Source organism: Triplophysa dalaica, chromosome 4 (genome assembly GCF_015846415.1).
Source record: "Triplophysa dalaica isolate WHDGS20190420 chromosome 4, ASM1584641v1, whole genome shotgun sequence".
In the NCBI taxonomy this organism is placed as follows: Eukaryota; Metazoa; Chordata; class Actinopteri; order Cypriniformes; family Nemacheilidae; genus Triplophysa; species Triplophysa dalaica.
The window spans coordinates 7,750,247-7,775,674 of record NC_079545.1 but is presented as its reverse complement, the minus strand read 5'-3'; the positions used below and the strand labels follow the sequence as shown (position 1 = coordinate 7,775,674).

At 42.3% G+C, this 25,428-nt stretch overlaps 1 protein-coding gene across 1 annotated transcript in view; it reads right to left on the bottom strand.

The window, feature by feature from the left end:
• Positions 1-25,428, bottom strand: part of ank1a (ankyrin 1, erythrocytic a) — a 189,045-nt gene that overhangs the window by 108,622 nt on the left and 54,995 nt on the right. Inside the window, exons 6-17 of the mRNA XM_056745123.1 lie at positions 25,249-25,347; positions 16,153-16,338; positions 15,734-15,832; positions 15,556-15,654; positions 15,353-15,451; positions 8,209-8,406; positions 7,998-8,096; positions 7,761-7,859; positions 7,458-7,556; positions 6,823-7,020; positions 6,638-6,736; positions 2,279-2,377 (exon numbers count right to left, since the gene is read on the bottom strand). Coding sequence (XP_056601101.1) covers positions 2,279-2,377; positions 6,638-6,736; positions 6,823-7,020; positions 7,458-7,556; positions 7,761-7,859; positions 7,998-8,096; positions 8,209-8,406; positions 15,353-15,451; positions 15,556-15,654; positions 15,734-15,832; positions 16,153-16,338; positions 25,249-25,347 — 1,473 coding nt within the window. The remainder of the gene's footprint in view (positions 1-2,278; positions 2,378-6,637; positions 6,737-6,822; positions 7,021-7,457; positions 7,557-7,760; positions 7,860-7,997; positions 8,097-8,208; positions 8,407-15,352; positions 15,452-15,555; positions 15,655-15,733; positions 15,833-16,152; positions 16,339-25,248; positions 25,348-25,428) is intronic.

Below are 25,428 nucleotides of genomic sequence, written 5' to 3'. Positions count from 1 at the left end.
TGGCAAACGAAGTAGCACATATCACAATTCCCAACGACAGCGCACATCTTAAACAGGCTTTAAGACGATTGGATACCAAATTCTGCTAAAGGGTCCAATCAAAACAACTCTGGGGAATACAATACCACCATAGTTCACAAGGACTTTATTTCACTACACAGCATAAACGGCAAGTGCCGGGGCTAGGCAGGGCAGAAAAAAACCTGTATACTAATCCCTGGAATACAGCCAGTGATATAGAATAATTAACACAAGGCAATCGGTGTACATAGTGAGGATGGAAATAGATGCAACATAGTATGTTTGCATCCTCAAGCAGTAAAGACAGTTACACTGAAGGACACGATCACATACTGTTTAAGGCACAGGCTCATGCGAGTCATAACCTGAAAGGCAACATTGACAGTGAACATGCAGTCATATAAAGCACTGGCTCACTGCCTATGAGACCTAGCTGACACACACACAGCATTAGTCAAACTGCTAGTACCCTGCTGCAGAGAACTGCACAAACCGCCCAAAGCACTGCCTGTAAGTCACACAGGCAAGGTGCTAATAGTCGGAGTTGCGTGAAGCGGTCACACAATCCTGCAAGCTCAAATTATACACGGTGCATGCCAAGCGACGGCGTCCAACGAGGCCATCTGCTCGAGCGAAATGTAGAGAGCATACAATTTGGGCACGAAATGGCATTTAGGGTGATCATTTGTGTAGAGCGGAGGCAAGCTCTCCAGAGGCGGCATACGCTTTCCCTACTATGTGGATCATCCAGCACTGCTTAGACGGCAGCCGATCCTAGGACCGAAGAGAAGATGGGGACTGGCACAGGTGCGCTGCAATCGCGCCAAACCAGACTACCTTCGCAGGACAGAAGATCTCTTCAGTGCAGAAGACTGGAAACCAGGGGGCCAGAGAGCGCTGATGGCGGTCCGGCACTTCATCTTCCCAGAGGGGAGGAGCGGGAAGCTGCCTAAAAAATCTCAGAGGACGGCACAGTACGGGCAATTAGACTCAGAGAGAGCCACCTCCGCATAGGCCAGACCCAAGCAGAACAGGCAGTGTCCATGCGTGTCGATGGGCCCGGAACATTACCATGTGAAGGTAAATGAACTAGAAGGATTCTGAGGGTATGCTGTCCAGACGGTGTACTCTATAGCCCCCTAAATGCCGTCTTGACCAACATTGGCCAGTACTATTTTAATTTCTACTGCTGTTGTGCAGGAAGGTTTCAGTAAAGGTTTGGAGAAGGGGATCGCCCTACAGTTTCACGCAATGTTAAGAGACCTATCTCGAAAGGGAACTGAAAGTAAAAAAGAGAAACCATGCTGATTCAATGGCAATATTTGTTCAAATCTGTTAATCTCAAGAACTATCGTTCAATGCTTTTGTATCCAGTGTGCTAAAATATGTTTGCTATTTTGTATGAGTATATCAATGGTTTAAAGCAGGTAATATAGATTGTTATTTGCATTTGTGTTTCGTAGCGCCTGATAATGCACTTGCGTTCAAATGTTTATACATATGTCTTGCAATATATGTTGTGTTATTACACAGGATTAATATTCATACTGTATGTTTGATTCAGGGCCTGTTTGGGGGATTTTGTGCCTATTGTCAAATGTATTGTGTGGAATTTAAAAAGATATTTGAAATATTTGTTAATGAGATCCAAGACTGGATTGTATAAATGTGATTGAACACCTATGTAAAATTTGAATGCTAATTTTTGTTTTTTCATTCTGTTTTCAGTTTGACCACTTACACGCATAGGTTCTAACGCAACTACAACTCTATGATTAGCTCAAGCTACAAAAAAGTCATATGTGTTTTACACAAGGGAGCAACAAAACCCAACAAACTCAATTCAATGTGTGATATTATCTTTGTGGGTAACAATATGTATATTCTTGTAAACCTATTGAACACACTACACTTACAAGCCAATTGGACTGCCAAGGTAAATGCCAATATATATCAAGTTGAATGTGGCACATTATAAAGAGATATGACAAAAGGACACTTCACATATTAGACATACTAAGTTAAAATATTTTCTTTTGTTAGGTCAATTTTGGTTAATTTCGACCCTTTTTGACATGGAGATAAAAGCAACCCAATTAACCTGAATTAAGGCTATGGTGTTGACTTATCCTGACCTAATAAAAAAACATACATCTCTAAGAATCTGATTATGAATCTGTATTCATTTGATGTATTTATTGGCAAAAATAATTATTATAAAAATAATTATTAATAAAAATAGAAATCTCTGTCATACCCGAGCTGCACTGTGAGGTGATCCTCCTTTCCTGAGCAAAAGATTCACTACATCTAGGTTGTTATGGTGGACAGCTACATGCAATGGTGTAAGTCCGGCCTAATGAGGAAAAACATGGCAGATAAAAAAACTGATTAACAGGCAATAGATATAAATGGACAAAAAAGTCAACAGTTAATGATTAGCATCTGATTGAGTTTGACCAGAATATTTTCACATAGTTGTGATGGGCAAAGCCCCTATTGACAGTAAAGCAACTATCACTCTAAATATGCAGAGAGGTAGTAAAGACATTGTTAAAACAGTCCATGTGACTACATTGGTTCAAATTTATGGATCTGATTCATGAATCAAATTTTATGAAATATGTTTTTGTTTTGTAAAAAAATAACTTCAATAATTTCATTCAATATTCATTCAATAATTTATTCTCTTCCGTATCAGTCTCCAGCGCAAATTCACAAGAGCTGTTTTAGCTGACTATTTTACCGATGTCTTAACTTCCTTTCTGCACATTGAAAGTGGTATTTGCATTTCTATATCTATAGGCGTTCAGAAAGACTAACCAAAACAATCTAAATTTGTGTTTTGAAGATGAACGAACTAAATGGACAACTAAAAACACAATTATCATCCTTTGTCGAACAATATTTTGAAATCTTGATCACAAACCGGATATAAGATCACCACGATCGTGGGTCTCAACTATTACGAGAGTTTCCATGATAAATAAAACAAATGGGAGACTCCCGGTAACTTATGAATATGACCCAGCATCCGAAATAATACCAGAACACTTCAAAACAGCCTCCATTATTTGCAAACGGTGGATAAAACCTTGGAAATTATACATGAGCCAGTCAAATCACAGAGATGCCGATACGCACAGGATTAATATTATCACAGGACCTTGGTGTTCGTCAAAATATGGTAGGACACTTTTGGGGGGAATTTTTACTTTACAAATTACAGACATGACCGATTCGCATGGGATTAACCTCTGCAATTATTACAAATGACTAGAGGTCCCAAGAGTATACTTATCTCGTATGAAATGGGCTGAGGGCATATCAAGCGATCGCTACAAAAGTAATAGTGGCGCATAGTTGCTACGCCGTTCCTATCGGATCCAATATTAATGGCACAGCACTGCTTTTAATTTTAGTCTCTCCGCGTCAACATGTACCTTTGTTCACGAAAGAATCCGCAGTATTTTTTTACCCACATGACATTGAACATCTTTAAAAATAAACTTTAACCTCAGATTACTAATGTCGGAATCCAAAGGAAGGTTATGCAGCGACTGTGTTCTTCCACATCCAGGCACTTACCGCACAATATTTTGAGATCTTTAACGGCATGTTTATTGATTTTTTTAATCTGTTTCCGCGCAACTTGTGTTACTCCAGTACTGTCATGCATGAACCAGTGGGCGGTGCTAGTGAAGTAGTCGTTGATTCTCTTCTGTGGAGGCGGTGTTCAACCTATCATTAGGTGCATTCCAGGACCTGCCGTTCGACTGGGCCTAGTGTTAATAACAGTTGTAATTTAAGTAACAAGGGCGTTTTTAGTTCTGACACTTACAGGATGTTTGCTTGAATACTATTCCCTCTTACAGTATATAACAAAAGCATGGGTTAAAATGTATGTCTTAATTCATCTCTCCTTTAAAGGATCAAGTTACCTCACACTATCATGTATTGTAGTGCATGGATTTGCTTGCAACTCCAGGGCATCTGCATGATTAATTCAACAAATGACTTGCTGAGTGTAGCCCAGTCCATGGAATTACAGGTTTGGCCCTGAGCTGTCGTTTTTAGTCACATAAGGTGCTTGGGTTTAAGATTTAACCTCAATATGAGGCCTGCAGTAGCCAGAGGGAAGTCCTGCTAAAACATCTTATCAGACGTTTTTATGTCTGACAAGTTAACTATAAATGTCTTTCCATTGGCCAGCATTGCAAGCATTGAGAGACCAAGATCCTGCCTGTCTCATGTGGCATGGAGAGAAACATCCACGGCCAGACGTATAAATTCGAATAGGATCTGGGTCAACACCCAAACATACGTCCAGGTTTTTAAGCATGTCCACCTGAAACACCTGTAGGAGGGTCATGGTGTGTAGGCATGCCTTCGCCTCCCCAGCCACCAAAGCAGGAAACAAATACAATAGCTCACTAATGTCCGCTCTATTTTGGGCATATCCAGCATTTCCAATTCCCCGTGCTACAGTATTTTGAAATTAAACAATGTCTGATGTGAAGTGTTTCCCAATCCTAGTTCTGCAGATATTACACATTTTCCATATCTTTCTAATCAAATACACATGTTTCAACTCCAAGTCATCAGAATAAGGTGACCAGACGTGTCCCCTGGAACAGGGACGTCTGGTCACCTTATTCTGATGTCTTGAAGTTGAAACAGGTGTGTTTGATTAGAAAGATGAGACCTGCAATTTTTTTCTCCATATCTTTCTAATCAAACACACATGTTTCAACTCCAAGTCATCAGAATAAGGTGACCAGACGTGTCCCCTGGAACAGGGACGTCTGGTCACCTTATTCTGATGTCTTGAAGTTGAAACAGGTGTGTTTGATTAGAAAGATATGGAGAAAAAAATTGCAGGTCTCATTGAAGAAAGTCAGGCGTGTGGAGCGTGCACTTTGCCAGACAAGGAGGAACTCTTTAACTTTCTGACTTTCCCTGACATGTTAGCAAACTAGCTCTCCATACACACAACAAACAACTTGCTCAGGTACAAGAACAAACAATGCTTATGATCCTAAGGATCCTAGTCCATATGTCATCCCGCCTATGACTCATTGTTTCACTACTAGTGGTGTGCCGTTAACAGGCGTTAACACTGTTAACGCAGTGAGACTCTTATCGCGCGATAAAAAAAATGTCGCCGTTAATCTATTCTCAAAGTTGAGTTGGGAGCTGGGTCTATACTACACAAGGTATGATGACTTTCACCTTGATATTTTAGCGCGGATGTATACCAGCTTAACTGCACTGTACGGGGCGAGAATGAGATTTTTCAACTCGCGTGATTCGCGTCATTCGCGGAAGCAGAAGCTGCCTCATCATCTCATAACCAGGGCTTCATTCGCGCGATTCGCGCAGCAAGTAGGTCTATTGGCTCTTTGCATTAACATATAAATCACTCGCGCTTGACACGCCATTCGCGTTTGGTCTGAACACAACATAACGTTACTGTGAAATTACCGCATCATACGTGACATGCTAACATGGATGCAGCTATGAAGCCGCCGGGTTTGCTTCAGGGAATATTAATTTTTAAGAAGCTTCCCAATAGAAACATCGACAAGACTAAGGTTGTTTGCACCTTGAGCAATGCGGAATTGGTTTAAAAAAAACACTTTCTCTCAACAGGTAGTGGTCTAGCTTTAGTTGAAACCAGTAACTTTGTATTGAGATCTAATGTATTATGGCTCCTGTATGACGTATCGCTTGTTGCTCCCTAACTCTTTGTAAGTTGCTTTGGATAAAAGCGTCTGCTAAATGACTAAATGTAAATGCACTGTAGGAGCTCTTCCAGTCTCAAGTAGCCTACCACCTAAACGCAAATCATCCCTTAGCTAATGCGGAAGTAAACACAAGTTCATCTTATTGAACATAATTTAATTTTCATCACCAATTATCATAGTAGAACAGCTTTCTCAAGCAGTATGTGATGCATTTTGGAAACAGGAGATGAGCCCCTGGTCTAATGCGCCACCTGGCTTGAGAAACCCGTTCTCAAAGACTTACTTTTAGCACACATATTCTGAATGCCTTCGGCAGAATTCAAATGAGCCATTTTAATCTAGATTAATCTAGATTAAAAAAATTAATCTATGCCCACCACTATTCACTACATTGGACATTTTGGACAAACGTGCTTCCGACAAAGCATCTACTAATAATATTAATAAAAAAGCAATAATATTGCCCTTATGTTTACATTACCAAATTGCAAACACTGTCAGAAAAAAGGGTTACCCCAACTTTCACTGTGGCAGGTCCCTTTAAATACATGCTTTTCTTGGTACCTAATAAACCATCAAATAACTTTATCAAGAGGTTCTCCAAAAAAAATGAATGTCATTTACACATAAATCAAATCGTTTCTGTATTTAAAATATTTACAAAAATACTTTAATGTCTCAAACACATGGCATTAATTTGTGGATTGTGCATAAACCTGCTCTCTTGAAATTCCCATGATCATTTGATACTGATAACCCCTATTGGTTGGAAAGTAATACAAACAATGATTAACTATGCTAGACCATAAATTGATTTATGAAAATAGCTTTCAAGACACAACTTTGCAACCCTAAAGGTTAAGACATACCTTGCCTGCAGCATTTGGGTTGGCCCCTCTCTCTAATAGCAATGCTTCTGCATCTACCTTTCCATATTTTGCTGCCACATGAAGGGGAGTGAAGCCTTTCTGCAAGATACAAAAAAATATCTCTAAGTTTTAAAAAAACTTTTTAAACATTAGATCCGTGATTAAGGTTGAAGACAACACTGTACCTTGGTCATTTTGGTTAGCTGAGCATTCATATCAATTAAGATACTGGCAGTCTGTGTGTGTCCCTCACGTACAGCTATGTGCAGTGGGGTGTGCCCAGCTGTTGTGGTGGAGTTGGCATTGGCTTTGTGCTCCAAGAGTAGCTTTACCATCTCGTCGTTGCCCATTCGGGCAGCACAGTGTAGCGGTGTCTGGTCATCCTGTGGAGGTAAAGGTAGTAGCACTGTTATGAAAGAAATAGTTGTTTGTTTCTCGTTTCCTGAAGCATACACACAAGGAGATCACAGAGTGAAACGTGTCTAACTGAGCCTGAATAGTACTCTTGTTTTCTCTGTAATAATTGAATATTATAAGCACTGGTTATGTCCTGTTTATTATCTGATTATCATTATCCCCCCATCTTTCCCTTTTTTCTTTTTCTGTCTTTGTGGGTTAATGTCTTAATTCTTTTTCATTTCATTTCATTTTATTTAATTATATTATTATGTGTTTGTTACATTGTGGTGGGGAAAGAAAGCATGAGATTTTCAAATGTGTCTTATTGCCTAAACTTGTTTAAGATTTTTACAAAGAGTTTTTTTTTACCCGACATATTTATGCCCAGTACTAACTAGCATTACATTGTTAGTGTCAATACCTTGGCTTTGGCATCCACTGGGGCTCCATTTTGTAGTAGAAACTCTGCAACTTCACAGTGACCAGCTCTAGATGCCATGTGTAGAGGTGTTTCCACTTTCTACATAAACAGATAGAAATATTCTTAGCCACCTTAAACGCGTGCACTGTATTATAATCCACCAACTACTTCTTCACGAGTCCAGTAGCTGACAATATTGGAAGTGTTTACTATTACAGGATACATAATATATATTTATCATATTGTTTACTGTGAAAATATAAGACCCCACCAATAACTGTGAAATTTTACTTGGTTTCTTACCACATTTGAGGCATCTGGTGAAGCTCCTTTTTGCATCAGAAACTTCACAATATTCAGATGACCCATAAAGGAGGACACATGCAGTGGTGTCAATCCTGACTGTTAGATAGAATGCAAACACACAAAGAGACCACGTGGTATGTAATTATTTCTATATGATAAGATTACACAAAGCTGTAAACTGTGTAAGTAAATAAACTGTACTTAAAAATCAGGTCCCATCTTCCTGTTACTCACCTCTGTTACAGCTTCCAGGGATGCAGAGTGCTTTAAGAGTAGGTCCATTACACGCATATGGTTCTTCTTACAGGCAATATGAAGAGGTGTAAAGCCATTCTAAGAATATAAAAATATGTAAACGATACATATGTAAAAATAGCTATATTTTAAATAATGTGAGTATGCATGATTTCATTTCTAGTCTTTAAAAAACTATGTGTTAACTAACCAGAGCACGGGTGTTCGGTTTGGCTCCTTTATCCAAGAGCACCTTGGCTACACGATGATGTCCACAGTGTGCTGCCACATGCAGTGGTGTAAGGTGGTCTAGGGTGATGTCATCAATTTCGGCATTGTACTGTAATAGCTGTTTGACACAGTCCAAATGATCGCCCTGAGCTGCCATATGTATGGGCGACAGGCCATTCTGTGCAAATATCATATGACAATATCCATAAGCAATGTCCACCGAAAAACATGCATTATTAAAGCAATTCAGTGTAATTAATATATCAGAATTAAGCATTATATAAAGTTTAATGTGATATATATGAATCCCGCTATTTTTTCAACCCTGCTTGTTCTCTGTAGGGTCAAGGGAGGATGGAAGCCTATGCCATCATTATAGTTCACATCCTAACCAAATGCGACACGATAACATTCCTTCCACATGAAATTTCTCTGTCCACACTGAACGCGGACAATGGGTGTGACGCGACGGCCAATCACAAAACATAATCAATCAGATTTTTTTTCTGTTTTTCTCAGTTTGAGAACATTGTAGTAAATATTTTTGGTGCACCACAAAGCATGCTCATTAAAGGTGCTGTGTGTAGTTGTTTAGTCGAGCCACTACAGAGGCTGGGAGATGATTAAGATGTTGTCATGTTTTCGTTTCTTTCTCAAAAGACATAACATATTAACAAAACGCCTTCTGTTGAGCAGTTCATCTGTCATGGTTATTGTAGAAACAACAAGGCGACCAGTGTTGGGTATAATTAGTTGCTAAGTAATTAGTTACTGTAATTTAATTACCATTCCATTGAAAAATTAAAGTAAGAAATAGGTATTTTTTCTGTAATTTAATTACAGTTACTTCTGATGTAATTGAACTAAATACTGTGACACATAATCTATAGTGGATATGTGTCATAAAAAAAGTGTTATGATTTAATGTATCCTTCGGACATTTGTATAATTTGGTCAATTAATAAGAATAATTTATGTAGTTATTTATTATTTATTTGAATGGATTAAATAAGCCATTTCATGTCTGTGTTTGAATCAATTCTAATCAAGGTTGATGTAGGACAGTGGTTCTCAACTCTGGCCCGCGAGATCCATTTTCCTGCCGAATTTAGCCCCAACTCTGATAAAACACCTGAAAAGGCTAATCAGTGACTTCAGTAACAGACGCGCTCAATTTAATGCGGGGCTGCGCAGATTGTTTGGCATGTCGCATTAAAGTACCGCGAGATCGATTCAAATACCCATCGAGCAATCTCCACTTGAATCGCTGTCGCGGTACTTAAATGTCACAAGCTGATAGATTTGCGCAGCGCCGCATTAACTTGAATGCATCTATTCCTAAAGACGCTGATTAACTTGTTCAGGTGTTTAATATCAGAGTTGGGGCTAAACTCAGCAGGAAAATGGATCTCGCGGGCCAGAGTGGAAAACCACTAGTAATGAATTACTTTTCCAGAGTAACTTACCCAATACTGATGGCGACATGTCAACAACATTCCATGCAAGGGGACCAGCGCTGTATGTAGATAGAAATAGCGCATTTTAAGGTAAGAAAAACATAGCGCTGCATTATGTGAGCTCTTTATACACCTCTGAATACATAGTTGTATATGTATATTATATTGCATTTCTGTCAATAGATCCTCCAAAAAACTAAACACTGGTCCTTTAAGATACCAACAGACAAGCACAAAATGAGTGCACAAAATGCACCAAAATGAAGAATATGAACCTCATAATTAAATACAAAATGAGGGGGGAAACGGCAATAAGATCCACTTAAAAAAAAAAAGGAACCTTCACTAGGCTGGCTACGGCCCTGAAATGTTGCATATGGGCCCGGGTCTCTGACTGATTTAAATTACCACAACATTGCAGAGTATCGTAAAATATTTCATAATGTCCTGACAACAATAGTTATCAGGATATCCAGGAATGTAGTGATCCGGGAATCGCGTGTACTCCCTTGGAGCTCTGCTTTTTGTAAATGCTTTGTGTTAAGAAGTAGGCCTAAAGTTGTATAAAAAATAATATACGTTGTATAATAATTTTTTAAAATACAACATATTATGCACATTATTTTCTGACTGACATCAATGTCAGGATAATTAAATTATGATTTGAAAGCAGATGGAAAGTAAAGAGTAATAATTTAAAATGGCAAGTATTCATTATGCGATTAATCAGTAGAAGACTGCAGTAGTCAGAGTAAGACTGCAGAGTAAGTCTTCTCTTTACCCTCTTTTACTGTTGCCTAGACTGTTGCATGCTGTTAGTTTAGATTATTTGTGCTTGTGCTTGTTTATTTAATCTACTCGTTGAGTGAGTGATAAGGTGTTTGCGTTTTTCTTCTGTTCGGTAATGTGTTAATCATATTATGATGCCGTTAGCCACTCGTTACTGCTAGACAATATAGTTTTGTATATACTTAAGTGATGCCTCACAGTCCCAGCGGTAGCGTCAGCCTTCATGTGAAGACTGACAAGAGTAAAGACCTCTGACTCCACCTGCGCTACTCCACCAAGCAAAGACATCGGCAAAGCACTTTAGTATATTTAATATACCTTTGCTTTTATTTTCTTGTATACTAACAACATGTGTTTTCAGTTTATTCCTTTACTCCACAGCAGACAGTGTTCTCACCCAAGATGCAAGGCAGGACGTGTTCACTCTCAGGCGTGTCCCATTCACACCTCCCCTTCTACACCTCTGTCTCTCTCTTTGGGTCTCTGGAACTGCCAGTCAGCTGTGAACAAGGCTTCACCCATGCTTTGCTAGCAAGTCTGAGATACACATTCTAGGTCTTACTGAGACGTGGATTCGTCCTGTTCGCTCCACAAACTACTCCTTCTCTCACTCTCCCCACCAAACTGGAAGAGGAGGGGGAACAGGTTTGCTTATCAACAATAATTGGAAATATTTTCCACTATCTTCACTAAGCGATAATTTATTATTTGAATAATCACGCTGGTAATATCACTTCTCCTACTCTGCTAAGTGTTGTTGTAGTTTACCGCCTCCAGGTCCTATTCACAACTTCATTGAAGAGTTAGATGTGCTGCTCTCATAATTTCCGGAGGATGGCAGCCCTCTTGGTGTCTTTGCGGACTTCAACATCCACCTGGAGAAACCCTAGGCTTCCACATCCTCACTGCCTCATTTGACCTCACGCGCCTAGCCACAGCCAGTACTCACAGATCAGGAAACCAGCTTGATCTCATCTATACCCGTAGATGCACCACAGATAAAGTTTAAGTCACACCTCTTCACATTTTTGACCACTTCTTCATCACTTTCAACATGCTCCTCCCTACATGCACTACACCTACACCACAACCAGTTTATTTTGGAGGGAATGCTGAAGTGCCATCCTCTCTTCCCTCCAGCTTTGCATCTTTAAATGCTGCCACTGCCAGCGACACCTTGTCGTCCCACCCCCTCCTGCCCTTGGCTGTCTAACATCCTCCATGAACAATGGAGTACAGTCAGGTTTGCGGAAAGGAAATAAATCCTGTTGACCTAATGGACCACACTACTCACCACTAGTCATAAGTCACTACTCTCCTCTTTTCAGCTATTGTTACCACAGCTAAAACATCTTTCTATACCATCAAGGTAAGTAATTCACCTAAAACTCGGCAGCTTTTCAAGACATTTGACTCCCTTCTTTTCCCCCTCCTCCCTCACCCCCTTCATTTTGACTGCTGAGGACTTCACTGACCTTTTCACTGAAAAAATATCATCCATCAGCGAACAATTTTTAGCACCTCAGACCTTGGAACACACTACCCTCACTTAAAACATTGAACTCTCCATTCGCCCCACTGACTGACACTGAAGTCACCAGATTTCTCTCAAGGTGCACCACCTGTCCTCTCGACTCAATCCCCCCCATGTCCTTCTGGCCATATCCAGCACACTCACGCCAGCACTCACACACATCATCAACACCTCCCTGCTCACCAGTACTATTCCATCCACAGTCAAACAGGTCCAGGTCAGGCCCTTTCTTAGGAAACGCACATTGGACCCCTCTACTACAGACACTTACAGACATGTCTATCTATATTGAAAGGGCAGTTTTCGACCAGGTGTCTTCCTTCCTATCCCAGAATAAACTACTGGACAACAAGCTGTCCAGCTTCAAATGAAACCTCTCCACTGAGACTGCACTGCTATCGGCGTCTCCCATCACCGTTATGCTGACGACACCAAGATTTACATGTAATTTCACTCAGAAAATACCACTGTAGCAGCTCGCATTACAGCCTGCCTAGAAGATATCTCAGCTTGGATAAAAGAGCATCACCTCCAGCTGAACCCGGCCAAGACAGAAATACTTGTATTTCCGGCACACCCCACGGTGCAACACAATCTCACTATCCAACTTGGCAGTACCACAATCACTCCTTCCAAAACAGCCAGGAACCTCTGAGTCATATTTGATGACAAGCTGTCCTTCAATGACCACATTGTAAAGAAAAAAGCGCTCATGCCAATTTGCCTTATTTAACATTAGAATTGTAAGACCCCATCTCACTGACCATGCGGCACAACTCCTTGGCCAGGCCCTTGTAATCTCAAGGTTGAACTACTGCAATACTCTCAGTGCTTGTCATCCTGCAAAGGCTATCAAACCACTCTTGCTGGTTCAGAATGCAGCAGCATGCCTCATCTTACAAGACCCCAAAAGGGTTTATGTGACACCCCTTTTCATCTGATTCTGGTCACTGATGCTTGCCTACAGGACTACCACTGGATCTGCACTGGCATACTTTCACACTTTCCTACACTCCAACACCCCATCAAGAACTCTGCGTTTAGCAAACGAGCGTCGTCTTGTTCTGTCTTCTCAAAAAGGCAGTAAATTGGTTTCCTGTTCATTCGCCTTCACAACTCCTTCCTGGAAGAACATTCTTACTAACTCAGTCCGCAACCACACCTCTCACAACATTCAAAAAACTTCTTAATACCTATCTTCAGTGAATACATGACAGGCAAATGAAAAAAAAACTAAGCCTCTCTCTCTTTTCTCAACAGGTATTCTTTTGGCTTTTGTGGAAACTAGTTCCTATTGTATTATTGCTCCTGTATGACATATTGTTTTAGTGCTTCCTGAACACTCTGTAAGTCACTTTGTAACTCCCAGGTGTGTCCATCTAGACCCTCATTCGTTTGTGTATATATACCCCTGTGTTTCTCTTGTTAGTGGTCCGGTATTCTGTAATGATAACGCAGGTTTAATATAAAAGTAACATCCAGGAAAAACAAGGCAGAGAACACAGCAAAACAAACATATTACAAAACAACAATACAGAACAACTCCCAAGAGAAACACTAGGGCTTAAATCGGCAAACTAATCAGGGAAACAAGACACAAGTGCACACAATCAGGGCGGGGCAATATAAAACAGTACAACATTGCAGACAAAGCACAAAATGGAGGACAAATGAAACAAGACACAGACAGGTATCGTGAGTTATATATTAAATATGTTATGTGCTGCTTACAACTGCATGTCCAAAGAATAAAATACCAATGGGCTTGGATCCATATTATTTTCATTTTTAATTTGATTAAATTCCACCATATAAAATATTACAATTATATGAAGAGAGTTTTAACTGTTTTAAATGTCCAGTGTGTTATTTTTTTGATGTTCTATTGACAGAAATGCAATATAATATGCCTTCAGAGGTGTAAAAAGAGCTTACATTTTAAAGCGTTGTGTTTCATTACCTCAGAATGATCTATTTCTATCTACATACATCGCTGGTCCCTTGCATGTACAGTAATTTGTGCTTCTAAAGGGAAGGGTGGAGTGAGCCATTGGTTGCATTTTGCAACCTCACCACTAGATTTTACTGACTGGTCCTTTAAAAACATGATTTAATGACTATTACATGGTGAAATTATGTTAAAAATTAACATAAAATGCACATCATTGTTGTCATCAGTGAGTCTTTGCAATCATGAAACGCTGTCATCATTACAGCCTGGTGCAGCTCTTGAGAAGCTGTGCCGGCTGAGCTTTGCAGCTACTCGTAAATAACTCTTGCAGTACTTAAAGGGTATACATCACAGTGACAAGACTTTGGTTCAAATCAGACAAACTTTCTAACTGGGATGCACTGGTTCAAATCGGCTGTACCTAAGCTGTGTTTGAAACTGCTCCCTCGTTCCCTCCTTCATTATTCTCTATATAGCGAATGACACTTGAGCCCAATTTATGAGGAAGAAATGAATGAAAATGATTGAGCCATTTCGGACATTGACATTTGTACTGACAGTTTTGTTGAGAATATTGCGAATAAACAAAGTTATTAGCTTATATTACAACTGTGTGGCTTTTTGGATTGTTTTTTATACACTAAAGTTCATTCTCGCTTTATTTGTCAAATTTGTTGTATTAGTTAAAAATAAAGAGAAAAAAACAACTGTCATGCTTATTTACTATTATAATTATTTATTATGTTTAATACATTTATTTGATATATTTAAAATTAAACCTACTGTTTATCACATTAATTGAATCTGCTTATTCTTTAAAAGAAGAAAATAGCTGTCAACAAGAACAAACATAAGTATATAATCCAACCTATAATCATACATTGTGGCAATAACGGTCACTGTTATCCAGCTGATTCTAACCAGGCGGTTGTCTCTTGTTGTATCATGGGAAATAGTGAGTAAGCAGGTGTACATCGGGTGTACACTAAAAACCACAGTGCATTGTGGATTAAAAAAAGCTTTTGGACACCATTACAAAATGGCGGACACCCAATATAGTGCACTTTGAAGGAGATAGGGAGCAATTTGAGACACATCACTATTGAGTCATCTGGTAATATGGTCGGGATCTCATTACTAAATGTTAACTCTGGTTCCCGACCGACATCATAATATGTCAGTTGCCATATCTGGGCAATATTGGCTTCATTTTTCTACAGTGGAAGTAATTAGGGTACGCATCATTCATCTTTTAATTTTTTTTGGTTACATTTTGTCAGTTCATCTGGTGTGCAAAAAAGGACCCTGTATTCAATAGGACTCTGTCTGTATATAATCATTTTTATGACCATTTGTCCATTTTTAAACCCAATGTACTATGGCAGATGCCTACTTTAGTCTTGGCCTGAATTGGGGCTCCTTGGTCCAAAAGGATCTCGATTATTCTTACATGGCCATTTCTGGCAGCACAGTGAAGAGGAGTCAACTCATCCTGCAGCAAGGAAGTAAGAAGGACAAATGTGTACAAATGTATATATGCTGAATATTTATTTTTCAATGTGGTTAAAATAAACAGTTTTTTTAGTAATAACATACTTTAGTCTTAGCGTCAATCTTTGCTCCACGGTCCAGCAAAAGTCTAACCATGATAACGTTTCCTCTTCTGGATGCAATATGTAAAGGTGTGATCCCATTCTGAAAGAATGACACTTTAGGTTGCATATTGCTGTAAGGCACACAGAGGCACAATGTGGCAAATGTTGAAGAGACAGACCTTGGGCGTGAAGTTCACATCAGCTCCTCGGTTTAGAAGCAGTTGGGAAACATTCAAGTTCTCATAGTGGGCTGCAATGTGAAGTGGTGTGAAGCCTGTCTGTAGGAGATTGTGAGAAAAAAGAGTTAACAACCAGCCGTATAACCCTAAAGTGCTGTTCATTATGCATGTCCTTAAATAAGCCTGTGGTTACAGCAATAAGATAAAACACACCAGACTTCAATAATCAATTACATATTATTCCACAACTCTTTATTTTTTGTGTGTATAAATCTGCTATTATGCAAAGGCTTTAAGCATAGCTTAATCAATCAAAGCCAGAACTATACATTATAAAATGCTAAGAATTTATTCACTTTTATTGATAAAGAAAACAAAAAGTTAAACATCAATTGCACAAACCTTGCTCATACACAAACCTTGCTTAAGACATCAGGATTTGGGTCATTCTGTAAAAGTACAGCGGCAGTTCTGGTGTCATCATTTCGAGCAGCGATATGCAGTGCAGGAAGGCGGACCTTGCCCTTAGTACCGTGGTTGATGAGCAGGGCCACCACATTCTCATGGCCCTGCTGAAGAGCCACAGCAAGAGGGGTAAAGCCATCCTGATGGTAAAATACATATGTGACAGAATTTTAGATTTTCAAAATTACACTTTACACACCCTTTACACACAAAGGTATTCAACAATAACTTTATAACTTCTCTGTGTTCAACCAAACAAAGACATTTATACAGGTTTGGAACAACTAGAGAGAAATTCATGACAGAATTTTCATTTTGGGGTGAACTATCCCTTTCAAAATGAGGACTCTGTCTTTGAAGGATGCAGCCTAAGAAGCCCACGAAGCGAACTGAAATTGAGACGGCCTAGCCTTGTGGGGAATTTCCTTAATGCGCTACCTACTTCTTGTGTTGCCTGGTGACAGCAGAGACGTTTCTGACTTTTTTAAACAAACATGGAGAAAGAAAATGTTTGTTTATTTGAGAAAATATGACGCAATGGGACACAATCCTTCACAGCCTCTGCTATCTCGAGATTCAAGCCGAACAGCACAGCAAGAAAGTCACAAAAATCCCAAAAATAACACGCAAAACAAGTACAAGTCATTATTTCACATCTGCAGTGGAATAATGGACAGGGTTGCACAGACATGACAGACGCCACCCAGTCTGATCATAAAACCAACACTAAAATACACAGTACCAGTTTAAAAGCGACACCTCACGAGAGAGCTCTCAGCTAAGAAAACCGTTAGCTACACTAGCATACAGTAAACAGAGATTCACCAGTGAATAAACTATGAATATAATCAATCTTAATATTAAACTGATACAGTGAAATAAACGTATGGAACTGACCATAGTTAATTTAACAATTATCTGATAGAATGTCACTGTTATGGAGAACAGCAAATGTGCACAAAAATTTCTGAGGAGCAAAAAATGGTCGGAACCTCGACGGTCTGAAGGCAGCCAGGTCAGAGCGGATTGGAATGTGATTGATCTCCTCCGTCTGCTTCTTCACTGCCGAGAACTGCTGGGAGAAGTCTTGGATGGTATCCCCAAATGCGTCTCGCATCTGCACAATGTTCAGCCAGAGGTGTCTCTCTTGGACCACCAGAGGTGACATTGTATGAAACAGCACATGTACCGTCACCTTAGCTGCACCAAAATCGGTGGTGGGGCGAAGCTCCTGCATAACGTATTGCTAAGGAGAATTGTACATCTTTCTGGACAGGGCCATCAGGCGAGGAAATAATTTATGCTCTTCCGGACAGTGAGACTGCATAGAGAGCTTCTGGTCGGATGTCCTTCGGCGTTACTCTCTGTCCACTGTCCCAGCGGACTCAGGCACTCAGGACTCAGAGTGCTCTGCTTTTTCTGTTATCCTTTTGTTTTGATCTTATAATAAATACTTTTTTGCTCTATCCTGCATCTGAGTCCTTCTGTCCCGTGACAGAACATACCCACCAAACATAGACTCAGCAGGGGACCTAGAGATCCGCCGGGCCATTGCTTAACAGGGCATACTGTTGGACGCCAACAGGACGAGATCACGGAGACCCACCAGGGAATAACCAACCTGGCGCAGCAGCTTGCCGGCATCGCCCAACGCCCCGACCTGATCCAGGCCACTCCACCGGCGGTTCCTGCGAGCGCTAGCCGTGGCAGAGGCGTCTGTGGCACGCCGTGAAGAACCTCGTCTCAATCAACTGACTCCGTACGCTGGTGAGCCCACCGTCTGCCTTTCCTTTTTGTCACAATGCTCCATGACTTTCTCATTGCAGCCCTCCTGCTTCTCCACCGAACAGTCCAAGGTTGCTTTTGTGATCATGCACCTGGCTGGCATCGCCAGGGAGTGGGGAACAGCGGTGTGGGACAGAAAGAAGGAGTGCTGTAACTCCTACGACAGTTTCTCTCAGGAGCTGTGCAAGGTTTTCGACCGGTCGGCATTGGGCAATGAGGCGGCTCGAGCACTGGCGCTTCTTCGCCAGGGTTCAAGGTCGGTGTCGGAGTACGCCATCGAGTTCCGCACACTCGCCTCCTCTTGTGGCTGGAATGAGAAGGCACAGTGGGACCATTTCCTCTATGGGTTGGCGGAGCACATTAAGGATGAGATTTACTCACTAGAACTCCCCACTACACTCGATGGCTTGGTTGATCTTGCTACGCGGGTTGACTTCTGCACGGAGCTCCGGTCTCAACACTGCCAAGGGACTGAGGCGAAGGAGAACTACGGGGTGCCTCCCACAACCAGGATTGTAACGCCTCCTCGATTCGTCTTCGCTGAGGAGGAACTGATGCAGATTGGCCGCGCCCATCTCTCAGCCCAGGAGCGGCGTCATCGCATGACCAACGGCTTGTGCCTCTACTGTGGAGAGGCTGGGCATGTCGTTACTGCCTGCCAAGTACGGAAGCAGCTTCCAGCCATACCGATGCCGCGCAGGGTAAGCGTGACCGCTGCTCCTTGTTCCCCTAGTGGTCGGACGACTCTTACAGCTGTCCTCCGGTCGGGGGGTGTGAGTCACTCAGTCAAGGCTCTCATTGACTCTGGGGCGGAGGGAGACTTCATGGACATCGAACTGGCTTGAAGCTGGAATATTCCCATCGTGCCTCTAACTGAAGCCATCGCTGCCAGAACACTCTGTGGTACCCCCCTAACAAAGATCACTTCCATTACCGGACTTGTGTTGCTAACCACCTCTGGCAACCACACTGAGGAGATCCAGTTCCTCCTTATTCACTCTCCCTCCGCTCCCATTGTGTTGGGCCATACCTGGCTTACTAAACACAACCCCCTCATTGACTGGATTAACCATGTTGTTGTGAAATGGAGTTATTTTTGTTTGTCTCAGTGTTTATCGTCTGCCTTGTCCCTTCTAATATCTGTCCCTGTGTTACAGGAGGAGCCGGTTAACCTGACTGGGGTGCCGGCAGTTTACCATGACCTGAGAGCAGTATTCAGTAGGTCCCGAGCGTCATCTCTCCCTCAGCAACCGCCCAAACGACTGTGCGATTGATTTGTTACCTGGTACTTCTCCACCTAAGGGGCGCCTTTATTCGCTCTCTGGCCCCACGAGGGAGGCCATGTAGAGATATTTAAGTGACTCTCTCTTAGCCGGACACATTCGTCCCTCTTCCTCACCTGCTGGGGCGGGGTTTTTCTTTGTGGAGAAGAAGGATGGGTCCCTCCGCCCCTGTATAGATTATCGGGGGGGTGAATGACATCACGGTTAAGAATAGCCACCCCTTGCCTCTGATGTCTTCAGCTTTTGAGCTCTTGCAGGGGGCTACCATCTTTACAGAGTTAGCCCTGCGCAATGCTTATAACCTAGTTAAAATTAGAGAGGGGGATGAATGGAAGACCACTTTTAACACCCCTACAGGCCATTTCGAATATAGGGTTATGCCTTTCGGCCTGCCGAACGCTCCCGCGGTCTTCCAGGCACTCGTCAATGACGTGCTCAGGGACATGGACAACCGTTTTGTTTTTGTCTACCTCGACAACATTTTTGTCTTTTATCAGAACGAATGGGATCATGTCCAGCACGTTCGGCGGGTGCTACGCCGGGTGCTAGAGAATCGCTTATTTGCTAAGGTGGAGAGGTGCGAGTTCCATGCACAGTCGGTTCCGTTCCTGGGGTTTATCTTGTCGCCAGAGGGTATACGAATGGACCCCACCAAGGTTGAAGCTGTTGCAGATTGGCCCACCCCAGAGAATTGTAGAGCTGTCCAGCGGTTCCTGGGGTTTGCCAATTTCTACGGGCGGTTCATTCGAGGTTTTAGCCAGATCACCCTGCCTCTGACAAATGTCACCTCCACTCAATTTTCATGGTCAGAAAAGGCTTTTGTCAGGTTAAAGAGCCTCTTTGTCTCTGCTCATATCCTTCGCAACTCCGACCCATCCCATCAATTTATTGTGGAGGTGGATGCCTCAGAGACAGGAGTGGGGGCGATCTTGTCCCAACAATCCCCCACTGACGACAAGGTGCATCCATGCGCATTCTTCTCCCGCCGCAATACCCCCTCGGAGCGGAACTATGATATCGGTAATAAGGAGTTGTTGGCTGTCAAGTAGAAGCTGGAGGAGTGGCGCCACTGGCTGGAGGGCACTAAGGTTCCTTTTCTGGTTTGGACTGACCATAAGAACTTACAATATATCCGCTCCATTAAGAGATTACATTCCCGGCAGGGCCCCTGGGCTCTCTTCTTTAGGGGTTTTAATTTTAACATCTCCTATTGCCCGGGTAGTAAGAACGGCAAACCGGATGCGCTTTCGCGGGTGTTTGAGCCCGAGACTGTCTGTCCCTCCCTGGTACCTGTTATACCCCCTGGCCGAGTGGTTGCACCGTCACCTGGGAGGTGGAGTCAAAGGTCCGCAATGCGTTGAGCGGTGTCCCCGTTCCAGTAGACAGCCCAGAGGTTGTTTGTTTGTTCCGTAGTCGGTTCCCACCAGCGTCCTCCAGTGGGGGCACTCCTCCGGTCTTGCTTGCCACCCCGGAGCGACTCGCACTCTTTCGCTAGTCAAGCAGCGGTTTTGGTGGCGGTCCGTGGCGCGGGATGTTGACGAGTTTGTTTTGGCCTGCCCAGTTTACGCGGTGAGCAAGAGCTCCAATCGCCCCCGGCAGGACTTCTCCGGCCGCTGCCCACCCCTTCAAGACCCTGGTCTCACATCACCATTGACTTTGTCACGGGGCTTCCTCTGTCCCGTGGCAACACTGTGGTTCTCACGGTGGTGGACAGGTTCTCGAAGGTGGTTCATTTATTCCCCTCCCCAAATTACCATCAGCGAGGGAGACAGCGGCCATTGTGTTAGATCCTGTCTTCCGTATTCACGGCCTCCCGGTGGACGTGGTTTCTGACAGAGGTCCTCAATTTACATCCAAGTTTTGGACCGAGTTCTGTCGGCTTCTGGTGGCGACGGCAAGCCTATCCTCAGGGTACCACGCGCAGACTAACGGCCAGTCTGAGCGGGCTAATCAGGACCTCGGGAGGGTCCTGCGTTGCGTGGCCTCAGCGGAACCGCTGTCTTGGAGTTCCAAACTTGCTATGGTCGAGTACGCTCACAACTCTCTCCCGGTGTCGTCTACGGGATTATCGCCCTTCCAGTGCTGTTTAGGCTACTGTAGTGACTGGATCATTGAGAGAAAAGCCTCACTACCTTTTGTCCTGGTTTCTAGATACCATCACCATAGCAAACATGGCTCCGTGGGTCTGGTTTTGGTCTTTTGAACTCTCACAGAGAGTGTGATGACCATTTGGTTCCTCTGTAGGATATTTACGACTCCTTAGCTTCAAAGCATTGGTGATAAGTCTCTGTCTCATCTCTTACTTAACATCTGAGGCTAAGCAGAGAACTTCTCTGACAAAAAGGGACTTTATTTGATTTAAACTATCCCTTTCTGTATATATATCTAAATGTCTAGGTTGTGTGTTGGCGCTCATGCCATTTTAAGTACTCTGTAACTGTTGAATATACAAGTTTTGATTTAGGGTTCATTTCATGTATTCATACATTGGAATGATTCACAGTTTCATATGTAACTACAACTCTCCGAATTCCCTATATGTTGAGCTATTTTATAAAACCATAGCATACCTCATACTATGTCCATAACTAAGTTTAGGTATTAAATGCAAACTGTCAGAGCCATGCAAATGAGGCGCCATGAGAAACAAAGGAATTTTCTTTGGCCCCTTTATCACTTTCATGGCATTGGCCCGCAGACCATCTGGGGGCAGGTAAGCTTTAAAACACCATCACCGATCCACTTCAAGTTGAATGGCTCTTGAATTAGGAATTGGAAAGGGAAAGAGGACGTGGAGGACAATCCAAGGGACACCCCGCTTGGGGCCCCCCTGGGGAGTCACATTAGGCCATGGAACTTTGGATTCAGAACCCAAACTCAGCGTTTCAACAGGACTGCATTCTGAAACCATTCAAAATTTCCATCCACGCGCATACGGACATTGGTCCAACACCGAGATTGCAAGTATCCATCTCTAAATATATAGTAGCTGCGTTAAGAGCGTGCCTCTTTGTTAAAGATGATTTTATTGGTTTTCATACATGTTTTACCTGCCTCGCGGTCATGCCCTCTCACTCTCTCTCTCTCATTCTCACTCTCCCTCTCTCTCTGCGCTTCCTAGCGCAGTTGTGTTTCATGTATTTGTTTGTTGTCATTATGTTTACCATGTAGAGTAGAGTTTAATAAAAACCATAAAGGCATTTGTGATGGGTTCTCTGTGTCCACGCTCACAAACGGGTCACTTAAATTGTGTTTCGATCTATGCTACCTCTGCTCTTAATTCTGTTTGGTAAAGTCACGTTACTTATGGTCATGCGATAACGTTAGTGTATAAATCATCAATGCATTTACTGGACGAATACATATAGGATTTTTATCACTATACTGCTAATTAGAATTGTAAAATATGTATGTGTAATGAGGATTATTATACGTATTTTCCTTTGGCTAAACTAATTCCTTGACTGAAATTGACGTTTTAAATAACTCATTCCATGTATTTGATCTTGATAGATCTGGTGGAGAATCTTATTTTGGTGAGTTAAACTCATCCTTATTTTAAAATCGCTACACTACCAACCCCCGTTATTCCCCTCACGGGAAGCCGACGCCACCGTCCCTTCTGCTCACGCATTCATTGGTAGATGCCTCCGCACGTGGAGGATCGCTAGACGAGCCCTCGTCTGTACGAGCAAACGTAACAAGGCGTCGGCTGACCACCACCGCTCTAAACCCCCACTTTACGTGCGCGGTCAGAAGGTTTGGTTGTCCACCTCCGACCTACCTCTAAAACTGCCCACACGTAAACTGGGACCCAAATTTATCGGCCCCTACCCCATCGCCAGGATTCTCAACCATGTGACGGTTCGGTTCAAACTGCCCCCCACGTTCAAAAGGGTTCCCCCGGTGTTCCACATATCCAAGATTAAACCTGTTGTTCACTCCCCTATCCAACCCCTAACATCCGCCCCCTCGACTCATCAAGGGGTTGCCCGCCTACACTGTACGACGGCTCCTCGATGTGAGGCGACGGGGTAGAGGCCATCAATATTTAGTAGACTGGGAGGGCTACGGTCCGGAGGAGAGATGCTGGGTTCCGGCTCGCGACATACTGGACTACGCTCTCATTGACCAGTTCCTCCGCTCTCGTGAATAGCTCTCGTTGATGCCAGGAGGCATCTTGGGGGGGGGATTCTGTCACTCTCAATGCCTGTTTGTTTATTTCACTCGGCTGGGCAGCCATTAGGTAATTGATGCACCTCGCACCCATTCAGCCCGCACCTGTTCCTCGCTACCCTTTACCTATTTAACCTTGTCTTTTCGTTTGGTCTGTGTGGGTATGTCTTGTGTACAGTGCGAATTGTGACTGTATAACTTGCCGCGGGACTAATTGTGTTTTAAATAACTTGTATTGCTAAGGAGAATTGTACATCTTTCTGTACAGGGCCATCAGGCGAGGAAATAATTTATGCTCTTCCGGACAGTGAGACTACATAGAGAGCTTCTGGTCGGATGTCCTTCGGCGTTACTTTCTGTCCACTGTCCCAGCGGACGCAGGCCCTCGGAGTGCTCTGCTTTTTCTGTTATCCTTTTGTTTTGTTCTTATAATAAATAATTTTTTGCTCTATCCTGCATCTGAGTCCTTCTGTCCCATGACACATTCAAGATATCCAAAATCAATTTGCAACTGCAGTCTCCTGCCATCATGTTGACAAAGTTATATTTGATATTTGGACAATTTGTCTAGAAGTATACCTTCATTCAGAGCTTGTTTTCTTCCAAAAATCAAACTCCAAACCAAAATAGCAGACACCCTTTTAGTCATAGCTACTGACTGTAACATAGAAAGTTGTCAAGCTTGATAAGAAGAATATATGTACCAAATTTGGTGACTGACAAAAGAGGGCGGTTCATTTTTCTTACAAAGGTAACACTTTGGCGCACCTGCTCCACGCCCATCATTGAGCTTTTGCCAATATCTAATTATCATTATATGTATCATTATTTTGATGTGTGTGTCGATTGTCATGAAATTTTAAGCATGTTAAATGTCTTAAATCACCTGGCAAAAAAGAATATTTTTATTATATATATTTTATTATATATAAAATATATATTTTTACATGTTGTCATGGCAACAGTATTTTAGATATCAAGGGTCACTTTCTTAGTTTGACATCTGCTTTGTTTTTAAACTATTCAGATGATGTGTCAAGCAAATCAGGGTCACTTATTTAGATGGATCAAATGTATGATGAAGTGATAATACACTTCCTGTTTCTAATAAATTCATTGCCTAGTCACAGCCAAACCGTTCAAGATATCAAAAATCCCTGCGCAATTTTGCATCCCCAATGTCTTGAGACCATGTTGACAAAGTGTGGTGGCAATAGGATAAAAACCCTAGGGGGAGTACTGCAAATTCCCCAGCGTGCACTTTTCAAACAAACGTAAATAGCTCCCTTCCTGTTGGGCGGGTCCAAGCCTCTGGCATGCTAATGGCTGTAGAAACCAATGTGTTTGCCAAGTTTCAAGAGTTTATGAGCATGTTTAGGGCCCCAAAAATTCCGAACTGCGCCATTCGGGATTAGGTTCTAATAATATTAATAAAAAACTGACGAAAATCAATAGGGCACCGCACCAGCGGTGGAAGGCCAATGGCCTGCAACCCGGTGCTCGGGGCCTAATTACTTGTGCCTATGAATTTAAATTCTTTTAACTTTGATATTGTAAGCAGTGATTGTCTTTTTACAAATTAATCTCTTAACTCTAGCCTGTTTGCTGAGTGAGGCGCAGTAAAAACAATGTCCTTGACGCGTCAAGTGAAGATCTGTGAATGCCTGCTTGGAATTTTCTAATAATACCAAAGAACTTGATTAGGGGGTTCAGGTGTGTTTAATTGGGGATGAAGCTAAACTGTGCAGAGTTGCGGCCCTCCAGGAATTAAGTTTGACACCCCTGGTTTAAAGTTTCATGTATTACCTCAGTTGGAATCATCTGATTCGCTCCATTGTCCAGAAGAAACTTAACAACCTCCAGGTGATTCTCTTGTGCAGCCATGTAGAGTGGAGTAAACCCCTTCTGTTAAACATAGACAAAAACACCATATGTATGGTGGGATTTTCCAGACTTTTACCATTTTTAAAATTGTGTTTTTAATAC